Source organism: Umbelopsis ramanniana (genome assembly GCF_025399195.1).
Source record: "Umbelopsis ramanniana AG unplaced genomic scaffold K450scaffold_2, whole genome shotgun sequence".
NCBI lineage: Eukaryota > Fungi > Mucoromycota > Umbelopsidomycetes > Umbelopsidales > Umbelopsidaceae > Umbelopsis > Umbelopsis ramanniana.
This window is the reverse complement of record NW_026252088.1, coordinates 412,214-429,449: the sequence shown is the minus strand read 5'-3', so window position 1 is coordinate 429,449 and position 17,236 is coordinate 412,214. Positions and strand designations below refer to the sequence as shown.

The window sequence follows — 17,236 nt, the reverse complement described above, 5'->3', positions numbered from 1 at the left end:
TGCGGACAGGCTATGACTCCTAAACACATTTTTAGGATATTTCTTTTTTGGTTCTACATTACAACGCTGACATCGGTACAATACAGAGGAAAGAAGCCATGATAAATGCCTTACAGTAGTATAGATTAAGCTTTTCGGTGAAATTGTTTGCCACCAACAGTATCGAAAAGTCCAGCACGTGAGGGAAATTTTAAACCACCCACCAGCCAAATTCCTGTGAAAACTCAGTTTCTTCCGCACTACACCCAACTTAGACCAACCTCCACTTTCTCTACCAAACTATGGAGACAGCTGTTCGTAAGGCAACGAGGCTGGACTACCAGGCCCCGAAGCAGAAGCATCTTCAACGTATGTTCCCATCATTACTATGAATTGTCATGTAGCGCTCGGCTTTTGTAAGAGCCCCAAGATGACACTATGCACGCTACTTTTCCCCATCACGAATTCACTTTTAATCTCACTAAATCTCTTACATAGACCTCATCAGCCTGACACATTCGAGCAACTTAAATATGAAAGATTTATTTGAAATGTTACAGCGTCGAATACGTGAAAATTCTTGGATTGTAAGTGGAAACATCTTTTTACGGAATAACTCGTCAGAGTACAAGAAGCGGGTGCGATGTTCCACCTTTCCCAAACGGGTTCTAATCCATCACCACTTTCCTCTCCCGCAGATTGTTTTCAAAGCACTTATAACGGTCCATACCTTGATGCGAGAAGGGAGCGGGGACAAAATCATTGTATTTGTTGAGCAACATCCAACGATTTTGGACGTTTCTCGGTTGAAGGAAAAGGGCGGTGGTGAGTGTTCAATTTTTGGGAAGAGACTATATATAAGGTTGTCAAGAAACATGTACTGATGGGATGTATATATCGTCTGTAGCCGGAGAGCATGTTCGAAACATACGGGAGTATAGCGCCTACTTGGAAGAAAAGGTGTTGGCATACCGGGATCTTCACGTTGACTACGTAAAAGCTACAGCAAACGGCAAAAGTGGACGGTTGCGGAGACTTCCAGTTTCCCAAGGACTGTTGAGAGAAACATCAGTTTTGCAACGACAGATTGCTGGATTGTTGAAGTGCCAGGTTGGTGGAACAAATGAAAATTGCAAGTTAAAGAAACCAGCCTGTTTCTGACTCTTCATCCACAGTTCTCTCTTGACCAAATCGATAATGAAATAACCTTGCAAGCATTTAAGCTGTTGGTGGAGGACCTTCTCGTGCTATTTCAAGCCGTAAATGAAGGCGTCATCAACATATTAGGTAAGTGACAGAAATAGTACCTGAACATTAAACTAACATTTGAAGTACTGAACCTTAATGCATATACATCAACAACTACTACAGAACATTATTTTGCCATGTCAAAACCAGATGCTCGAGAATCGTTGGAGATATACAAGAGATTCGCTAAGCAAACTGAAGCTGTTATCGACTACTTGTCGATGGCTAAAAGACTTCAACGCGACCTTCAGATCGAGATACCCATTGGAAAACACGTAAGTACATACGTAGTGATGTGTGCGTCGATCATTAGGCTAATTATTATGCAGGCCCCATTGTCTCTTGCAACAGCACTAGAAGAGTATCTATTGGATCCTGATTATGAAACACAACGAGAATCGGCTGAGAAGGGAAAATCGGCTGCCTCGAATGGTGGAAAGGATACTACTACCACGACGACATCCGGACCCAGCAATGGCTCCACTTCCGCACCTTCTCAGCCCAAGGAACTGATCGATTTCTTCACCAGCATTGAGAATGAAAGCGCAACTTTATTCAAAGATCCTAACAGTAATGCTACATTTATTTCAACACAACCGACTGGGGTTATGTCGAACCCCACTGGCGTAATGACAAACTCCACCGGCTTAATGCCAAATCCTAGCTTTGGCAACCCTCCCCAGCTCAATGCCGTCTCACCTCAACAAACTGGTAATCCATTTCGTTCATCGACTATGCCAATGAGGTCACAGAGCACAGGGATGTCACCCTCAACAGGCTTTGGAACAATGGGTTCTTTACAACCTCAAATGACAGGATTGCCCTCACCCTCCCTATCATCACCCAATCCCAATAATGCCAATCCCTTCCGTGCAAGTACCATGAGCTTCCCTGTCAGCTCTCCTTACGCAAATAATAGTGTTCAAGCTCCTCAGAACACAGCATTCACTGGTATGAGCTCACCATTAGGGCCCCAGATGACAGGGTTACAAGCTCAAACCACTGGGATGTCAACCTTGAATACACCAATGCAATCCATGCAAGGCACTGGTATGATGAATTTACAAACTCAAACGCCTATGTTTACTGGAGCCAATAGCATGTCACCAAGAATGTCCTTCAATCCATATATGCAACAGCAACAGCAACAATCCTTTGTGCAATCTCCAATGAATAATAATGTGAACCCCTTTGCTGCCAACATGGCGCAACAGCAACAAATGACTGGACAGACAAACAATCCAAATAACTTCCAGCAGTGGACACCTACATTCTAATGGATAAACTATGAAGGACGATGTATAATTTCATGAAACAAAAAAGTGTAAGGATTTAATGGAAATAAAGCATTTGAATTAAGCCGTTAAACAGCAACAGGCGTCGGAGTGCGTCTTTTTTTTTTTTTTTTTGAGCGCAGTTCTCGAGCCTTTCGCTGACAGATCATTCACTCTACTACTTGTACAATGGGAGAAGACGACATTTGGGCATCCGATGAAGATAACGATCAAGTTTCCTACGATCAAATGATAGCCCAGAGGGAATGGGAGAAGATGAATGAAGTTCATGGCAATGTAAGAATCGGGTTCCTTTCAGTTTCACTTTTGGTGGCTCACTGTGAACAAAAGTGTGCTATGGAATTGCCATACGTTTTTATTCACCACTCTACTCTTATAGGAAGGATACAAAGATGGTATTGTTGCGGGCAAGGACGTAACTATACAAGAAGGGTTCAACAAAGGCTACAAAGAAGGGGTTGCACTTGGCCGCCAGTTCGGCAAGCTACGCGGTGTTACAAGGTAGGTTTTTCCTTCTTTCATGCTGATCATATTTTCTGATCGCGAGAACTCATCTCTGTCGTAGCACACTACTTGTATATTATACGCAGGTGCAGAAAGACGTTTTGGATTCATCGCTCCTGGATCAATTGACACAGCTGTACAATGAACTGTCAGCTATCGGCGTCGAGGATTTATATACAAAGGACTACTTCCGTGAGCCTTCGAGTGACGATCAAAAGAAAGACGATCAATGCTGTGGACAAGGAAGCTGCGCTAGCTCTGAACCCGTAAAGGATGATGAGCGAATCAGCACTGGTTGCTGTAAAAGTCAAGACTCAGAATCATCTTGTCGTAGCCAGGATGCTTCAAAGTCGGTTGACCCTGAGGCAGTGGTAGCCAGTTATCAGAAGAGAGTTGACGAACTAGTATCGCAGTTGCCGTTGTCTTCGAATAGTATTGTTGTGTAAAATATGTACCTCTGTCATTTTACCCTGCATTTTGTAATTTATCTCACTCCACACCACTCTAATACACCTCACATTTTCCAAAAATTTTCATTTCGGCGTCTTGTTACTGAAGGTTGAGCCTATGCTGAGTGCTTTTGACGAGGAATGATCCCATATGGTTGCAGTTGGGCTTATGAGTTCGGCATTGGCAATATTGACAGACAATCACGATACTAGATGACCTAAATACTGCAAAAGACATCGTCCTATGCGATACTGTAGCATCTCGTTGTGGTTAGCTACTCTAGACATATAATAAAAAACTTTCAATCTTCATTGATCGTACCAAATTGACTAGCTATCACGGAACAGATGTGCATAGCATAGGCGTACATACCATCCTAGTATTACGACCTGACTAACTTATCGTAATTAAAATCGGACTGGACCTCCGGTCATGCATTGTGATGCGCGGCTTTCTGACGAAGTGTCATCGTACATTGTCCAAAAAATGGTATCATTGACAATGAATGCTTTTGTTCTTAGAAGCAAGGTCACTCACTCGCATTGTCATATGCAACCCTCACATATGTAAAAGCCCATAAAAGAAAGCACGACATACTGCCGCTCAACCATTTGATTTAACCTTCAAAATTTCGATGTCATGAATGTTAAGAAGTGCCGTTTGTCATTGCAAAGCCATTGTTTGACAGCAGTAACGGCGCGCATTTTCGGTGTTGAAACGGATAAATTATGGACCACATTGCCGGTAATGTATTGAAAGGGTTCTCGTAGTTCACAGTGAGTTTGAGTGTAATGTCATTGCACTACTGAACATATAATTGAGAAGCAGAACCACCATCACAGAAGGATGATAAAGCTGATTGGGTGTTTGGAGTGGTGGAATACAATAAGCAAAACAAGTTTTATTTTGGAGTTTATATCCTACTGCCTGTTCGATATTTCTACACGACTTCTACAGATTTCCAGATCTCTATACATGAAGGATGTCGTAAAATAAGAAAGTAGGAAGAGTGGGGAGACGGGTTGACCAAAGTAATAACGGTCGATAATAGAAGAATAACAGAGAGGTATGTCTTTTTGTTCAAACCAGCGTCCCGTTTGAGCCATTTAGTTATCACCAGCAGTACGAACGATGCGTTGCTCTTCAATGATCAACCTCTGTCCAGAGTTAAACATGGAGCTGATTGTGCTTTGTCTCTGGACTACTTTGAGTTCTTGTTCAGCCTTCTTAATGAAAGCAGAGATCTTCTCGGGATCGGCCTCGTTCATATGGCTGCGGAATCCATCTCTAGCCCGTCGAATGGCGTAATCTCGAAAGTTGTAAGCACCAAATTTGCTTCCACTTCTCAAGAATTGTCTATAGAGTGAGATTACTTGTGTCTTTGTTGCAGGATTGGCCATTAATGAAAATTGTTGGAATGACTAACGAGGTTGGAGAGTGGCTCAACTGGGTTACTTGTGCTAGGTTCTAAAATTTCAGGTTGCTAAAATTTGTGTTTGAAAAATCAAGTTTGCATGGTTAGGTGACGTCAAAAACTGGAGAAGGATCAACTTTTGACTTACACAGCTGAAAAGCATGGCATTTTACATATCAAGGATTTTAAATACAAGTATATGGTCATTGATCTCTCGTTCAATAGCCTGCTTGAGTCCTTCAAATTCGAGCCATCGAAGGTTGGAAAAGTATATGGTACACGTGACATGTGACTTGCGTAAGCCCTTGTTTCCAAGCTTGGGACGGCCAGTGACAAATATTCTGCATATTACTGGTGGACTTTTGCGCTGATAGCCTCGATACACCGCCATGAGTGAAGCAATCTTACATTCATCCACACACCAAAGGCTGGAGCCGTTTTTAATACTCTCCAAATCAGTCAAAGGACCCGCCAACATCAAGTTAATTCAGGATGTTTTGGCTGCGCCAAGTATCTACGTGTTTGCGGAGTTACTCGAGTGTCCGAATATGATGGAGGTAAGCCAAGGATGACATGATCCAAGTGTGCATGCCTGCAGACTAACCATGGGTATATAGGCATCAGCTCTCCCAGAGGTAATACCCTACTACACACTGCTCAAAATCTTTTCTTACGGGACATACCGGGACTATGTTGGTAAGTAAACAACCCCCCGCTGGCACACCTTCAGTGGTTGAAGCTAACATGCATATGTTGTTTCGTTAGAACATGCAACGGAGCTCCCACCGCTAAACGAACAGCAAACTACCAAATTAAAGCATCTGTCAATTGTATCTATGTCTGAAGAAAGTCGGGTAAGAGGATATTAAGGAGGATGCACGTATGTTGTCATCAACTAACTTGGTGTGCTGAGTAGACGATATCGTACGATAAATTGATGAGCTATTTGGATGTCACAGACGTCAGGAAACTAGAAGATTTAATCATCGGGGCATTTTACGAAGATGTAATGAAGGGCAAGATGGATCAAAAGCGAAAGCAGTTGGAAGTTGAATATACCATGGGACGTGACCTACGACCTGGACAGAGAAGCAGCGTGATAAGCATACTACATGAGTGGTATGGATACATCTGATTTTTAACCAGGGCCCCCTCGCTAACGTAACAAAATGGGGTTGGAGTGTTTATTCTGATGTTTGGCTTTTTTTTTTTTGGTAGGTCACAAAACACCGACACTATATTGGCAAGCCTGGATCAAAAATTACAATCTATTCATGAAACAGCTGCAGAGGAAAAACGTCAACGAGAGCAATATGACCGAGAGATTGAACGATTGAAGAAGGAAATTAAAAGTAGCGGGGCTATGGATGTTGAGGAGGATGGCGCAAGGGGCAAGGGACGTAGAACGAACACTGGACTATACGATGACGGTGAGACTTTAAACTATTACGACCATCGTTCACAACCATACCAATCTAAAGAATATCTTGAAGAGAGCTATCGAGCCGCACGCACTCGCAAGAGGTAAAAAGAGGGATTTATTCAATTTATTTCTTTGGGGGAGAGGAGGGAAGAAAAGGGAGGGTAAAAGGAGGAAGCTGACTTCATGTGTCTCCCCCCAGCAGAGGCTCCAAACGGTTCATGTTAGGCCGCTCTTAGAAAGTCCGCCATGTGTCACACGAGAAAAGGAAGGAGAGCCAATGATGAAACCTTTCCAATAAAATAAAAAAAAAAAGAAAAAAAAAAAAGAAAAAATTTATCGACGATATTTTATTTTATCATCCTCTGTTTCTCTTGTTTTTTTCCCATTTCTTTTTTTTTCTTTTCTTCATTCCTTCCTTCTGTTCATGATTGAACGTATTTATTCCAATGTCGCCGTTTTTCATGATTCAGAACGCATTATAACGACCTATAAATTTGAAGACTCTGAGCATTCGCAAGTCGTCAAATCTCATGTCGCCAAGGCTGTCTCCGTGCAAAGGCAAAGCAGAAAGCAAGCTGCTTCTTCAAAGCAACTCGTCGCAAAAGCCGGAGTAGATAGTCCGATGGCATCCCCCATAGCCTTGGACACACCTTCCAGTCTCAAGGACGATGAAGATATGTCAGTTTCAGACGAAGGCAAGGATGAAATGACGGAAGCTGACATTCTGGAAAAGCTTGCTCAACTCAAGGCGGAAAAGCATCGACTTTTTCAACAAGTCAAAAATATGATGGTTTCCAAGGAAGCTCCTGTTACCGAGTCAGTCATGATGGTCTCGAATGACGACTCAAAACAAAGCCATGGCCCGTTTGATATTCAATATTCTGCATCTCAGCTAGCAGGCAGCCGCCCCTCATCTCCTCCCACATCTCCCCGCAATCGCATGTCTAACTATCCCTCGCCATCATCACCAAGTGACCATGGGCCTGTAAACCATTTCAAAAATGCTTTCAAGTTTGCTGAGCGACCCTTCTCTCGTACTCCCTACGTAAGGCTGAAGAAAAATAGTTTTGAAAGGGAAATCCCATTTCTAACACGTGCTCATTTACTTACACAGGAGCGTCGACCTCACAGCCCGAATACGCCACCTCTGTCCCCACCTACTGCTGGCCGTCGTCCTCCCGTTGTCTTCGGTCAACCTTACAGACGACAAGGCTACTTCAATAGAGGAATGCCTCCAAGACGCTATTAAATACTACAAAAATCCATCCATGTTACTTCACCCCCAAAAGAAAAAATCCTCATCCCCCCCCCCTACTCGAACTTTGTATGTTTGTTGCCGCTCACCATTGTATTTAAACCTATCTGTACTTTTAACAAGTTTTTTTTTTTTTTTCTCTGAATGAATTTATGAAAATCGCATATGTTTTCATCCGAAAAGCTCGAGTGTAACGTTCTATAATTCGCTAATTTTCTCGAGTGCTACCATAATGAGGGGAAAGCATATTAGAAACAACGTGGTTTTTGCATCTTCAGTTCAGTTTTGCCTTAAGACGACGCTAGTAATTATACAGGAGTTTTTAGGTCTGCGCGACTCCTTCGCTGCTATTTTAAAATTCTTTTTTTGTTGTCTACTTGCCAATCTAACGCTCTTCTTTCCCTCTACTCCATTGGCAACAGCCTAATCCGATTCAATCCAATACCATTCCCTTGTCTACGACTCATTGTTAATAAATTACCTTTACCATGGACTCGCCCGTTGCAAATACTGCAGTTTTGACAGGATCTATGTCCGACAAATCGTCCGTCCAAACAACCACCGAGGTAAGCATGCTTCGGTCCTGTCTCTTGCATCACGCTACACTAATAGTCCCTGTCTTCTTTTTTTCAACCAGAGTAATCCCAAACAGTTCAATGTCGAAGAGGTCACCAACATCATCAAGGAGGTTAGGGCTACATTTTGCGCGCATGGGGTGGGGGTGGGTTGGATGGATCTCGTGTTCGGGAAACTATGCTCCCGTCACGAAAATATATAGGAGCACGTTCAGCTCTGTCATACCGATATGTTATGGATGGCTAACCAATGTCGTGTCTAGACCGTTGAAGCTACAATCACCGACACCGTGTACTCGCATACCAAGGTGCCAGAATGGAACTCCACTATTGTTGACAATTGTTTGAAGCGATTAAAGGACATGAACAGCAATTTTAAATATGTTGGTAAGTAAAGGGCAGTGGGAGTCATTATCAATTAAACTGTAGCAATTAAAACCATTTCCGCTTTTCAGTAACTTGCGTGATCATGCAAAAGAATGGAGCTGGCTTCTATGCTGGCAGTTCGGTGTATTGGGATAATTCTCACGATGGTAAAGCTGTCAACTTGAGGAAATCAAACACCACCAAGCACAATATTAATATTCAATTCATTGCAGGAAGCGCTAATTATCGATTTGAAAACAAATCCTTGTATGCCATCGTCAGTGTGTTTGGCTTGAGTATCAACTGAGGTGACCATTACGTGTGTTTTCAATAAAGGCAGAAAAAAAATATCGTAAAAATAAAAAAAACCTCGCTGCTGAGTTACTTTTGGAAGAAAAAAAAAGGCCGTCGATCTCGCAATTTTTTTTTCTTTGTCTTTCTACCTTCATCACCCTCCAAACTTTCACTTTTACTTACTGCCAGAATCGAATGGAAAAAGAGCAGCACGAAGCTACTCACCCATCTCCAGTGTTCCATGATTTCCCTACCGCCGTTAATACCCCTACCTCAACAACGTCCGATGTCACTTTCAACCTAGATGCCACCGTTTCGTTTCCTCCCGTACCTCGGACGACAACCGTACAATGGCAAGAGGAAAAGGAGACCCAACAGTCGCATGCTGAAGAAGCCTTTGACCTTGTCAGCACCTTTACCCAGGGAAATTCCAATTCGAGACCGAAGAAGAGTGGTGGTGTACTGTCCAACTTAATTCGCTTGGGTATTGCCGACCGTCGGTTAAAGGCTACACAGCACCAGCAGCCGTCCAAAAAGAAGAAGCGGCCTCCGCTTTACAAGTCGAAATCAAGTCTAGCTTCTCAATCCTGGAATGTGCTTGGTGCATCACAAGGAATATGGTCTTCGTCTACCCCTTTGCAGACTCGCTCGGCAAGGACTAGTTTGGACTTAAGTGAAGACCCATATACCCTCGCCGAACAAGGTTCAGCCAACTATGTACATCATTTACAAGAGAGGATGCAAATCACAGCGGATATTGCAGATATTTTGCAGCGTCAGGAATTCATCATAAAATTAGGCAAAGGTCTCATCCGAGCCGGCGCTCCATCTCACCGAATCGTAAGCCAAACAATTTTTTTGGGCCGACCCAGTAGCGTTGCTTTCTCACATACAATTTTTTTTTTCTTAAACAGGAAGCTGCTTTGGACCACACATCCAGACGCTTGGATGTCGATGGTAGTTATATGGTGTTACCAGGTTTGATGATGTTGACGTTTGGAGATGCTGAAACGCATACGTCAGAAACAAAATTAATCAAGTGTGCTCGTGGATTGGATGTTGCAAAGTTGGAAAGAGTCAATCATATTTCGCATATGGTTGCTCGCGGAAAAATGGCCGTACCAGAAGCACTTGACATGTTGGAAGAGGTGCGAAAAAGTCCTCCAACCTGGTCCACCTACTGGGTACTGGGTGCTTATGTGGTCTCTGCTGCCACCGTCGCTTCATTGTTCTTTGGTGGTAGCTGGACTGATTTTTGGGTTTCAGGTATATTTGGTCTCTTCGGTAAGTGTAACTAGCAATGTCTCTTAATCTGATCCCAATGTTGACAACTAATTGATTATTCTGCTACAAGTTGGTCTTTTTACACTCGTGGCCGAGCGATTTCCAATGATAGCCAATGTGTTCGAAATCTTTGTTAGCATCTGTGTTGCCGTTATTGCACGAGCGCTTCATCAATGGATTTGCTTTTCTGCCGTGTCCCTTTCAGCTGTAAGTATATCATCTATGTTCTCAGAATGAATACGTTCGTGAGCCGCGCACTAGTTCGTCGTTATACACCAAATTCCCGGGTCATCTAACGTTACTTTGTGTGTTTGTAGGTCGTTATCGCTCTTCCAGGCTACTCCTTGACAAGTGCTGTTATGGAACTATCGGCACGCAACATCGTCAGTGGAAGCATTCATTTGATCTACGCGGTCATGTACGCTTTGATGCTTGCGTTTGGACTCGGCTACGGAAGCGCAGTCTACGATGTAGCGGCGCATCCAACCTCCACAGACGAATCCATGTACTGTCAATCCGACCCAGTCAACCCATTTTTTTACTTCTTGTTACTTCCCATTGCATCTGTTAGCATCTCCATCATCTTTGGTGGTAGCATCCGACAGATCCCTGTCATGCTCTGCGGAGCGTCGGTCGCTTTCACTATTTACCACTTTATGTCTCAGGTCCCTTCACTCAATTCTGAGATCGTTACCAGCGTGGCAGCGTTTGGCCTAGGCATGTTTGGTAACTTGTATTCCAAGATTCTCAAAAAAATGTCATTCCCTATCTTGATAGGTGGCATTATCATCCTTGTCCCAGGCTCGCTTGGCGTTCGCGGTGCCATTAATTTATTTGATGGCAGCGAAAATGACAACAGTGGTATATTCGCTGTCAATATGGTCGCCATTGGTTTGGCGGTCACTCTTGGACTCTTCATGGCCAACGTCGTCGTATACCCGAATGGCAAAAAGCGGCATGTATTCCTTGGCTTTTAGAAAACCAATGGCAAAAGTGCTACCCGCGTATCATTCTATACACACCCCTCTATTCACATTTCCTATGTTTCTGCATACTGCTAGATTAATTGCTACTCTTCGTTTTTATTTTATTTTTCTTATCACTTGTACAATAGATTGCCATTCAACACATTTTCTTTTCTATTTTCACCGCCCGTAGCACGTTATTTCTCGACATGACGTATGTATTAGCCGGTTGTCATAAAATGAGCTACCCTTGTAACAAGTTGATCTCTTTTATTGAGCAGCCGTACTTATTTCCAATTGTTTGACAATTTCCTAGTCTATGAAGGTTAAGGGCGGTGACAGAATGACGAGGATTGAGAAACCAGCAATTTTTTTTTTGGGTCCAAATGAAAAAAAAAAAAAAAGTGTGATTCCACCGTCTATTTTTTTCAGACATTCTTTCTTCCCCGCCTACTATCCTTGCTTAAAATAATCTACATTGCAAATGGCCGATTTTAACGAGAATGCGGATGTAGACTCCATCATTGAACGACTTTTGGACGGTATGTTACCTACTTTTGATCCTACTACACCGTCAGCGCGATTTTCGCCATCATAAGCCTTGAAAAAATAATAATAATCGGCACACCATTCCATGTAAATGGTGGTGAGCCATTTTGGCTGATTTAAACACCTGCTACCATGCCTTTTTGCAATGCATTGCGTTCTCATAAAACTTCCTATTCTCTAGTCAGAGGAAGTCGGCCTGGAAAGCAGGTACAGCTTGGCGAAAGTGAGATTCGATTTCTCTGTGTCAAGGCACGCGAAATCTTCATGAGCCAGCCCATCCTCCTAGAATTGGAGGCTCCAATCAAGATTTGCGGTGAGCTCCCTTCTCCCCTTTTTGGTCATCCCCGATGTGTATTGGCCGTATTTACTGATAATGTTTGTTGAATATCCTTTTTTCTTGGAATAGGTGATATACACGGTCAATACTACGATCTACTTAGATTGTTTGAATATGGTGGTTTCCCACCCGAAGCGAACTATCTGTTCTTAGGTGATTACGTTGATAGAGGCAAGCAGTCGTTAGAAACCATATGTCTCCTGCTAGCATACAAGATCAAATATCCAGAAAACTTTTTCATCCTGCGAGGTAACCACGAGTGCGCCAGCATCAATCGTATCTATGGATTTTATGACGAATGTAAGGAGACAATCTTTGACCAAATACCCAACCCAATGCAAACGATTCTAGTTCTGAACTTTTTCATCTATAGGCAAGAGACGATACAACATCAAGCTCTGGAAGACTTTCACAGATTGCTTCAACTGTTTACCAATCGCAGCCATTATCGACGAGAAGATCTTTACGATGCACGGTGGTCTGTCTCCTGATCTCCAAAGCATGGAGCAAATAAGAAGAGTGATGCGACCCACTGATGTTCCGGATACTGGTAAGCTCTCGTCGGTTTGAAGGGTTGTCCTTCATTGAAACGTCTACTAATTGGTTTACATTGTTAGGTCTTTTGTGCGACTTGTTGTGGTCAGATCCTGACAAAGATATTACTGGTTGGAGTGAGAATGATCGAGGTGTATCATTTACATTTGGTCCGGATGTTGTTAGTAGATTCTTGCAAAAGCATGATATGGATCTCATTTGCCGTGCGCACCAAGTTGTTGAGGATGGATATGAATTTTTCGCCAAGCGACAGTTGGTTACTCTCTTCTCTGCACCCAATTACTGTGGCGAATTTGATAATGCAGGTGCCATGATGAGTGTAGACGAATCATTGATGTGTAGCTTCCAGGTCAGTATACATCTCATCGACGGCGCATCGATTGGTCACACAGCGTATGTCTAACATCCTTATGTTTTATCAGATCCTTAAACCAGCAGAAAAGAAGTCAAAATACATGTATAGCGGTGCTGGAGCCGGAGGTGGTCGATCGCAAACGCCACCTCGAGGCAAGAAGAAGAAAGATATGATATAAAGCAATGAATGAATGAATACATTTCCACTATTTTCTCCTCCCTCTTTATCTGCCTTTTTCATCTCTCTATTCGTTTTTTCTTTTTTAAAAGCTTATCACGTTTTTAAATGATAACCAATGCCAAGAGGATTGACTAAATTGTAGGAATGAAAAGTATATAAAAAAAAAAGTCAGAACAAAAGAAATAATGATCTCCGCATAGATGGAAATGGAGATGAACCCTTTATGATCGTAACTCTTTTGATATACGACATGAGATGCCGGGACACTTGTGGAGCTGCAAGAAATCCAGTCGTTCTTCGGTGTTACATGTTGACTCGGAACCAAACTTAGACCTGTCAAGTTTGACGATATGAGTCAGCCAACGCCGGGAACCCCGTTTACGAAAATGTTGCAGATGCACACATCTATATGTGCAGACATGACCGTTATTCCTTGTAGGATTTTTAATTTTACTTTTTATTCTTTCATTGGAAAAAAAAATGCGCTGTCAATTTGAGATTGGGATAAAGGAAATGTCATCGCATAGTGCCGACCCAGAGCATTGCTTGCTTGCAGTGTAATTCAGGAGTGTCTGTATGCGATGTTTCGATATGTACATTGATGATAATGAGATACTTTTTTTTTTTTATGATGTGTTTTCACATTGTCGATTGAGTCCTGATTTCACAGCGTGCTGAACAATGGTTTGATCCAGCTCATACCAACGGTCAATATTATCGACAGATTTCAGATCGAGGTCGATGACTCTGACGCTATATGTAGAAGAGTGCCACCTACCATCGAAATACCACTCGATTTGCTTATCCGCCCTGTCACGAAGATGAAAATAAAGCAAGTTTAACTTATTGCCTCCTTTGCTCATTGGGTTGAGATAACTCAGGTGATATCACTTACGAGGCGCCAATGCATATCATGACAGAGCAATCTTTGAATGTCATGGATAAGGTGTATTCCATGATGCGTTGTATGTGATCATCGCGATGACTCCCGCTTTTAAAATTGTTGACTGCTCGCGCCCATTCGTCGATAGACAAATGTTGGAGCTGATCTTTTTGTTCCTCGTACATTGGCCATATCCTTTCAATATCCAATTCATCCAGTGACTTTTGAAGTTCAGCAAGATTAGGCAGAATAGGGTCGGTCATGATAATTTCAGCTATTAGTGTATGTAAGGCATCGGCGGTGAATGGTTCGTTCATGCAAACTCGGAAATTGTTTCGGGGGGTGATGGTGAGTGCGCTGAGTGCCTTCACAATCCTACTACGGTCGCCGCTGTACAGATCAATGGGACAGTAGTGAGAATGACTACCACGCAAATGCGAGTGCATACAAAATCTGCATGTTTTCTGCTTTTGACCGTCCATCTTGGGCATAAACCCCCACTTTGGTTTGATCTCTACAGCAACAGGTCCACTGAGAAGATCGTCGCATAACTGTCCATACGTTGAAAGCCGATCAAAGTTTTTCTCTCTGTGGGTCATAAGAGCAGCTTCTACCAAGAATTCATTTGGTAACTCAATCACTTCCTTTAACCATAGGTCAGCGTGTATCAGACCAACTTCACATTCTCAACCAGCACTGTACTACTTACCATATGTTGGACATAGCTCTCCCCAAGCAACGGGGCGAAAACCTTTTCCAACGTCTCAAGGTATCTCCTTGCGTCCTGAAGGGATTCATCGGCGATCGCTTGCGAGTCTGATCTGAGTTTTTGAAGACGGATTACTTTGCCTCGCTATGCAGAATGAAGAGAGAGGGTTAAAAGTGTAGGTTGACAGGTATACTGCAACAGTCCGCAGCACGTACTAGATCGGTAGAGCAGCCATTGTAAAATAAAACCAAGTGCTTATTGCCCTCACCACGGTATTGCCATTCTGAAGGATTCCACATAAATATCACTGGTATACCACAACTTTGACCGAGGTGCTGGAAAATTCAATTTAGTGACCAGTCGCCGACACCGTTGTGAGGACAAAAAGGGCGCGTCACTAGCTCAGAAATGGGCTTTCTTACTGTGACAGAATCCATGGACCCCTTTACTCGTTATGTAAAGATCTATTGGCTTTCTGGGGGATGGTTTATCAAGACATCTCTAGCGCATAATTTTTGTCTCCTGGCGGTACGGGCTTCGCTTCAAGCTTGGCTGCCTTTAACTTTTTAACCCACAAAGAAATTATAAAAAGCCGGCAAATGACCAATATACCCTAGCATTAATGTTACCACAACCAGCGTTTATTACATTGTTCCGGTTTTATTATAAGGTGATATCACTAGCCTAAATTCCCGTCTTGCCATATTGCTCGTTCCAGCGCTCATATTGAGCAAGACTTTCTGGCGAAACGGATGCACGTACAGTTGCTTGTGCGGACACGAAGTCCTTAAAGTTGATTGGTCGTACTGCATCTGCACCAACATGGAGGACATCATCACCAAGCTCCCGCAATGGCCCTAAGGCGGCGTCTTTAGCAAGCTCATTCATATCACTGGCAGAGTATCCCTCCGTCCGTTGCACTATATCGTTTGCTTCTGAGGCGCTGATGTTGTAGTCTTGATTTTTTAATAAGTGTTGTAATAACGCTAGACGTGCTTCTGCCGATGGTAGTGGTATATAAATGCGTTTGGCGAACCGTCTTAATGCAGCTTGATCCAACTCTTGTGGTTTATTCGTTGCTCCTAGTACCAGTACTTTAGCATCCGTATTACTCGTCACGCCGTCAAATTGCATTAAAAACTCTGTTTTCAGTCGACGGCTGGCTTCGTGTTCTGTGTCCTTCCTTTCTGTCAATATAGAATCAATTTCATCGATGAAGATGACGGCAGGTTGGAGCTCTCTTGCAGTTGCAAATAGAGCCCTGACAAGTTTTTCCGATTCGCCGACAAATTTTGATGTCAAAGAGGATGCGCTGATGGCAAAAAACGTTGCTTTCGATTCATGTGCAACCGCTTTGGCAAGTAAGGTCTTGCCCGTGCCTGGCGGACCAAACAGAAGCACTCCTCTTGTAGGTGCTCGAAGACCTGTGAATAGTTCCGGCCGTAAGGTTGGAAGGATAACAATTTCTCGTAGAGCTTGCTTTGCAAATGCAAGTCCCACTGTTCGCTAATTTTATCAGATGCCCAATTTCTGTTTTCAATTCTTTCATACTGGTTGCACTGGCTTACCGACATCATCCCACTTTACAGATGCTGAATTAACCAATACTTCGTCTAATATTGTATGTGCCAGTTTAGGGTCAATGGATTTAAGATACCCCGAGGATGATTCCACTTTGCGCTGTTATCAAATCAACGTTAGAATTGTTATCTGCTGAACATCTGATAGGCCGAGTGCCTTTCGAGAGGAAATTCAAGGTTAACCTTTTTTTCTATCGGTGGTTGTGGTAAGTCATTATTGACTGGTTTCGCAAATATGCTGGGTGGTCCTGCTTTCTTATTCTTTTTAATAATTGACTTTGAATCGAACTGATTGCCAATTGCTGCTCGAATGATAGCAAAGGTCAACAAAAATGAATTAAATGACATAGTATTTGGTTTTCCAGTGATACTCACACTTTTTTAATTCAGAAATGCGCTGCTCTACGTATAGTAGATTCTTTTGCATCTTTTTCTCCACATCTTGAGCAATTGTCCTATCCACATCAATGCAAATCATCAATCATATGTGACAATATTCCTGTTGTGAAGAGTTTAACTCACCATTCGTCAGGTGTGAATACAAGGTCAATAGCTTCCTTAAGTAATACTCTTCCCTTTTCGTACGAAGATAGAGCAGCTTCCAATTTCCCGTTATCGTCGTAGTCCAAAGCGGCTTTCACAAACGTATAGGCACGATCGTGGTATAATCTTTGCTTCTTCAATGCAATGGTCTGATTGGTTTGAGCTGAATTCATTGCCAATGTGAATTATTGGAGACCGTACAGACAATGGCAGTATTGAAGCAGGTGAACGTCGATATCTGGTCCTTTTTCAGGTATACCAGGGAAAATAAAAATGAAGCGCAGGACAGCCAAGCGCTCCAAGAAATTAAGTGTGAAGATACCTTGGCACATACTCAGTCGGGTTCAGTTGTTCTCGTTGAAAATCAACAGCTTTACTCTCAATTTAAATAAATGAATGCAATTCCTTCCTATCCTGTTCAATTTGGTATAATGACTTTTTACAGAAAAACGATGTGTTTGGTGTGTAGCTTTCCCAAGTACGTTTGGCTGTG

General features: G+C 42.8%; 10 protein-coding genes across 11 annotated transcripts; 7 read left to right on the top strand and 3 right to left on the bottom strand.

The window, feature by feature from the left end:
• Window positions 1-236: 236 nt before the first annotated feature.
• Window positions 237-2,605, top strand: K450DRAFT_219073 (uncharacterized protein). Its single transcript, XM_051585305.1, has 7 exons — window positions 237-348; window positions 478-566; window positions 678-804; window positions 887-1,089; window positions 1,155-1,266; window positions 1,351-1,502; window positions 1,557-2,605. Exons 1-7 carry the CDS (start codon window positions 282-284, stop codon window positions 2,502-2,504), a joined length of 1,698 nt encoding a protein of 565 aa, XP_051449283.1. The 5' UTR covers window positions 237-281; the 3' UTR covers window positions 2,505-2,605.
• An 85-nt stretch (window positions 2,606-2,690) lies between these two features.
• On the top strand, window positions 2,691-3,472 carry K450DRAFT_195362 (uncharacterized protein; the record flags this gene model as incomplete). The annotated part of the gene is made up of 3 exons (XM_051584499.1): window positions 2,691-2,798; window positions 2,902-3,023; window positions 3,088-3,472. 3 exons carry the CDS (start codon window positions 2,691-2,693, stop codon window positions 3,470-3,472), a joined length of 615 nt encoding a protein of 204 aa, XP_051449282.1.
• Window positions 3,473-4,531: 1,059 nt separating this feature from the next.
• K450DRAFT_219066 (uncharacterized protein) lies at window positions 4,532-4,973 on the bottom strand. Its single transcript, XM_051585304.1, has one exon. It carries the CDS (start codon window positions 4,874-4,876, stop codon window positions 4,583-4,585), a length of 294 nt encoding a protein of 97 aa, XP_051449281.1. The 5' UTR covers window positions 4,877-4,973; the 3' UTR covers window positions 4,532-4,582.
• Window position 4,974: 1 nt separating this feature from the next.
• On the top strand, window positions 4,975-6,578 carry K450DRAFT_219054 (uncharacterized protein). Its single transcript, XM_051585303.1, has 6 exons — window positions 4,975-5,447; window positions 5,508-5,586; window positions 5,656-5,744; window positions 5,807-6,009; window positions 6,109-6,320; window positions 6,384-6,578. Exons 1-6 carry the CDS (start codon window positions 5,280-5,282, stop codon window positions 6,416-6,418), a joined length of 786 nt encoding a protein of 261 aa, XP_051449280.1. The 5' UTR covers window positions 4,975-5,279; the 3' UTR covers window positions 6,419-6,578.
• On the top strand, window positions 6,332-7,761 carry K450DRAFT_219043 (uncharacterized protein). The gene is made up of 2 exons (XM_051585302.1): window positions 6,332-6,414; window positions 6,516-7,761. The coding sequence occupies exon 2, from the start codon at window positions 6,738-6,740 to the stop codon at window positions 7,560-7,562; it is 825 nt and encodes a 274-aa protein (XP_051449279.1). The 5' UTR covers window positions 6,332-6,414; window positions 6,516-6,737; the 3' UTR covers window positions 7,563-7,761.
• On the top strand, window positions 7,750-8,934 carry K450DRAFT_219034 (uncharacterized protein). The gene is made up of 6 exons (XM_051585301.1): window positions 7,750-7,894; window positions 7,991-8,134; window positions 8,206-8,256; window positions 8,407-8,530; window positions 8,599-8,676; window positions 8,743-8,934. The coding sequence occupies exons 2-6, from the start codon at window positions 8,057-8,059 to the stop codon at window positions 8,814-8,816; spliced, it is 405 nt and encodes a 134-aa protein (XP_051449278.1). The 5' UTR covers window positions 7,750-7,894; window positions 7,991-8,056; the 3' UTR covers window positions 8,817-8,934.
• A 1-nt stretch (window position 8,935) lies between these two features.
• K450DRAFT_219021 (uncharacterized protein) lies at window positions 8,936-11,180 on the top strand. The gene is made up of 4 exons (XM_051585300.1): window positions 8,936-9,643; window positions 9,718-10,087; window positions 10,158-10,294; window positions 10,405-11,180. The coding sequence occupies exons 1-4, from the start codon at window positions 8,999-9,001 to the stop codon at window positions 11,062-11,064; spliced, it is 1,812 nt and encodes a 603-aa protein (XP_051449277.1). The 5' UTR covers window positions 8,936-8,998; the 3' UTR covers window positions 11,065-11,180.
• A 288-nt stretch (window positions 11,181-11,468) lies between these two features.
• On the top strand, window positions 11,469-13,266 carry K450DRAFT_219013 (uncharacterized protein). The gene is made up of 6 exons (XM_051585299.1): window positions 11,469-11,594; window positions 11,783-11,914; window positions 12,008-12,238; window positions 12,312-12,488; window positions 12,556-12,842; window positions 12,916-13,266. Exons 1-6 carry the CDS (start codon window positions 11,537-11,539, stop codon window positions 13,024-13,026), a joined length of 996 nt encoding a protein of 331 aa, XP_051449276.1. The 5' UTR covers window positions 11,469-11,536; the 3' UTR covers window positions 13,027-13,266.
• A 355-nt stretch (window positions 13,267-13,621) lies between these two features.
• On the bottom strand, window positions 13,622-14,976 carry K450DRAFT_219009 (uncharacterized protein). The gene is made up of 4 exons (XM_051585298.1): window positions 14,836-14,976; window positions 14,621-14,764; window positions 13,924-14,555; window positions 13,622-13,838 (listed from the first exon to the last, which is right to left on the bottom strand). The coding sequence occupies exons 1-4, from the start codon at window positions 14,917-14,919 to the stop codon at window positions 13,655-13,657; spliced, it is 1,044 nt and encodes a 347-aa protein (XP_051449275.1). The 5' UTR covers window positions 14,920-14,976; the 3' UTR covers window positions 13,622-13,654.
• A 1-nt stretch (window position 14,977) lies between these two features.
• K450DRAFT_219004 (uncharacterized protein) lies at window positions 14,978-17,001 on the bottom strand. Of its 2 annotated transcripts, none has more exons than XM_051585297.1 (4): window positions 16,576-16,647; window positions 16,384-16,502; window positions 16,189-16,300; window positions 14,978-16,126 (listed from the first exon to the last, which is right to left on the bottom strand). In XM_051585297.1, the coding sequence occupies exons 3-4, from the start codon at window positions 16,195-16,197 to the stop codon at window positions 15,305-15,307; spliced, it is 831 nt and encodes a 276-aa protein (XP_051449274.1). In that variant the 5' UTR covers window positions 16,198-16,300; window positions 16,384-16,502; window positions 16,576-16,647; the 3' UTR covers window positions 14,978-15,304. The 2 variants fall into 2 exon arrangements, with proteins under 2 accessions (XP_051449274.1, XP_051449273.1); XM_051585296.1 differs by adding an exon at window positions 16,723-17,001 and having other exon boundaries at window positions 15,960-16,300; window positions 16,576-16,655.
• Window positions 17,002-17,236: the final 235 nt, after the last annotated feature.

What these genes read in the sequence shown, in the direction of transcription:
- K450DRAFT_219054 (XM_051585303.1), top strand. Translation starts at nt 5,280, where the DNA reads ATGAGTGAAGCAATCTTACATTCATCCACACACCAAAGGCTGGAGCCG. An exon ending in GACATACCGGGACTATGTTG is followed by an intron (nt 5,587 to 5,655) that starts GTAAGTAAACAA and finishes TTGTTTCGTTAG; the next exon opens with AACATGCAACGGAGCTCCCA. An exon ending in ATAAGCATACTACATGAGTG is followed by an intron (nt 6,010 to 6,108) that starts GTATGGATACAT and finishes TTTTTTTGGTAG; the next exon opens with GTCACAAAACACCGACACTA.
- K450DRAFT_219034 (XM_051585301.1), top strand. Translation starts at nt 8,057, where the DNA reads ATGGACTCGCCCGTTGCAAATACTGCAGTTTTGACAGGATCTATGTCC. An exon ending in CCGTCCAAACAACCACCGAG is followed by an intron (nt 8,135 to 8,205) that starts GTAAGCATGCTT and finishes TTTTTCAACCAG; the next exon opens with AGTAATCCCAAACAGTTCAA. An exon ending in TTGGGATAATTCTCACGATG is followed by an intron (nt 8,677 to 8,742) that starts GTAAAGCTGTCA and finishes AATTCATTGCAG; the next exon opens with GAAGCGCTAATTATCGATTT.
- K450DRAFT_219009 (XM_051585298.1), bottom strand. Translation starts at nt 14,919, where the DNA reads ATGTGGAATCCTTCAGAATGGCAATACCGTGGTGAGGGCAATAAGCAC. An exon ending in ATGGCTGCTCTACCGATCTA is followed by an intron (nt 14,765 to 14,835) that starts GTACGTGCTGCG and finishes CATTCTGCATAG; the next exon opens with CGAGGCAAAGTAATCCGTCT. An exon ending in ATGATATGCATTGGCGCCTC is followed by an intron (nt 13,839 to 13,923) that starts GTAAGTGATATC and finishes TCTTCGTGACAG; the next exon opens with GGCGGATAAGCAAATCGAGT.
- K450DRAFT_219073 (XM_051585305.1), top strand. Translation starts at nt 282, where the DNA reads ATGGAGACAGCTGTTCGTAAGGCAACGAGGCTGGACTACCAGGCCCCG. An exon ending in GAAGCAGAAGCATCTTCAAC is followed by an intron (nt 349 to 477) that starts GTATGTTCCCAT and finishes TCTCTTACATAG; the next exon opens with ACCTCATCAGCCTGACACAT. An exon ending in GTTGAAGGAAAAGGGCGGTG is followed by an intron (nt 805 to 886) that starts GTGAGTGTTCAA and finishes TATCGTCTGTAG; the next exon opens with CCGGAGAGCATGTTCGAAAC.
- K450DRAFT_219043 (XM_051585302.1), top strand. Translation starts at nt 6,738, where the DNA reads ATGATTGAACGTATTTATTCCAATGTCGCCGTTTTTCATGATTCAGAA.
- K450DRAFT_219021 (XM_051585300.1), top strand. Translation starts at nt 8,999, where the DNA reads ATGGAAAAAGAGCAGCACGAAGCTACTCACCCATCTCCAGTGTTCCAT. An exon ending in AGGTATATTTGGTCTCTTCG is followed by an intron (nt 10,088 to 10,157) that starts GTAAGTGTAACT and finishes TTCTGCTACAAG; the next exon opens with TTGGTCTTTTTACACTCGTG. An exon ending in CTGCCGTGTCCCTTTCAGCT is followed by an intron (nt 10,295 to 10,404) that starts GTAAGTATATCA and finishes GTGTGTTTGTAG; the next exon opens with GTCGTTATCGCTCTTCCAGG.
- K450DRAFT_219013 (XM_051585299.1), top strand. Translation starts at nt 11,537, where the DNA reads ATGGCCGATTTTAACGAGAATGCGGATGTAGACTCCATCATTGAACGA. An exon ending in GGCTCCAATCAAGATTTGCG is followed by an intron (nt 11,915 to 12,007) that starts GTGAGCTCCCTT and finishes TTCTTGGAATAG; the next exon opens with GTGATATACACGGTCAATAC. An exon ending in CACTGATGTTCCGGATACTG is followed by an intron (nt 12,489 to 12,555) that starts GTAAGCTCTCGT and finishes TTACATTGTTAG; the next exon opens with GTCTTTTGTGCGACTTGTTG.
- K450DRAFT_219066 (XM_051585304.1), bottom strand. Translation starts at nt 4,876, where the DNA reads ATGGCCAATCCTGCAACAAAGACACAAGTAATCTCACTCTATAGACAA.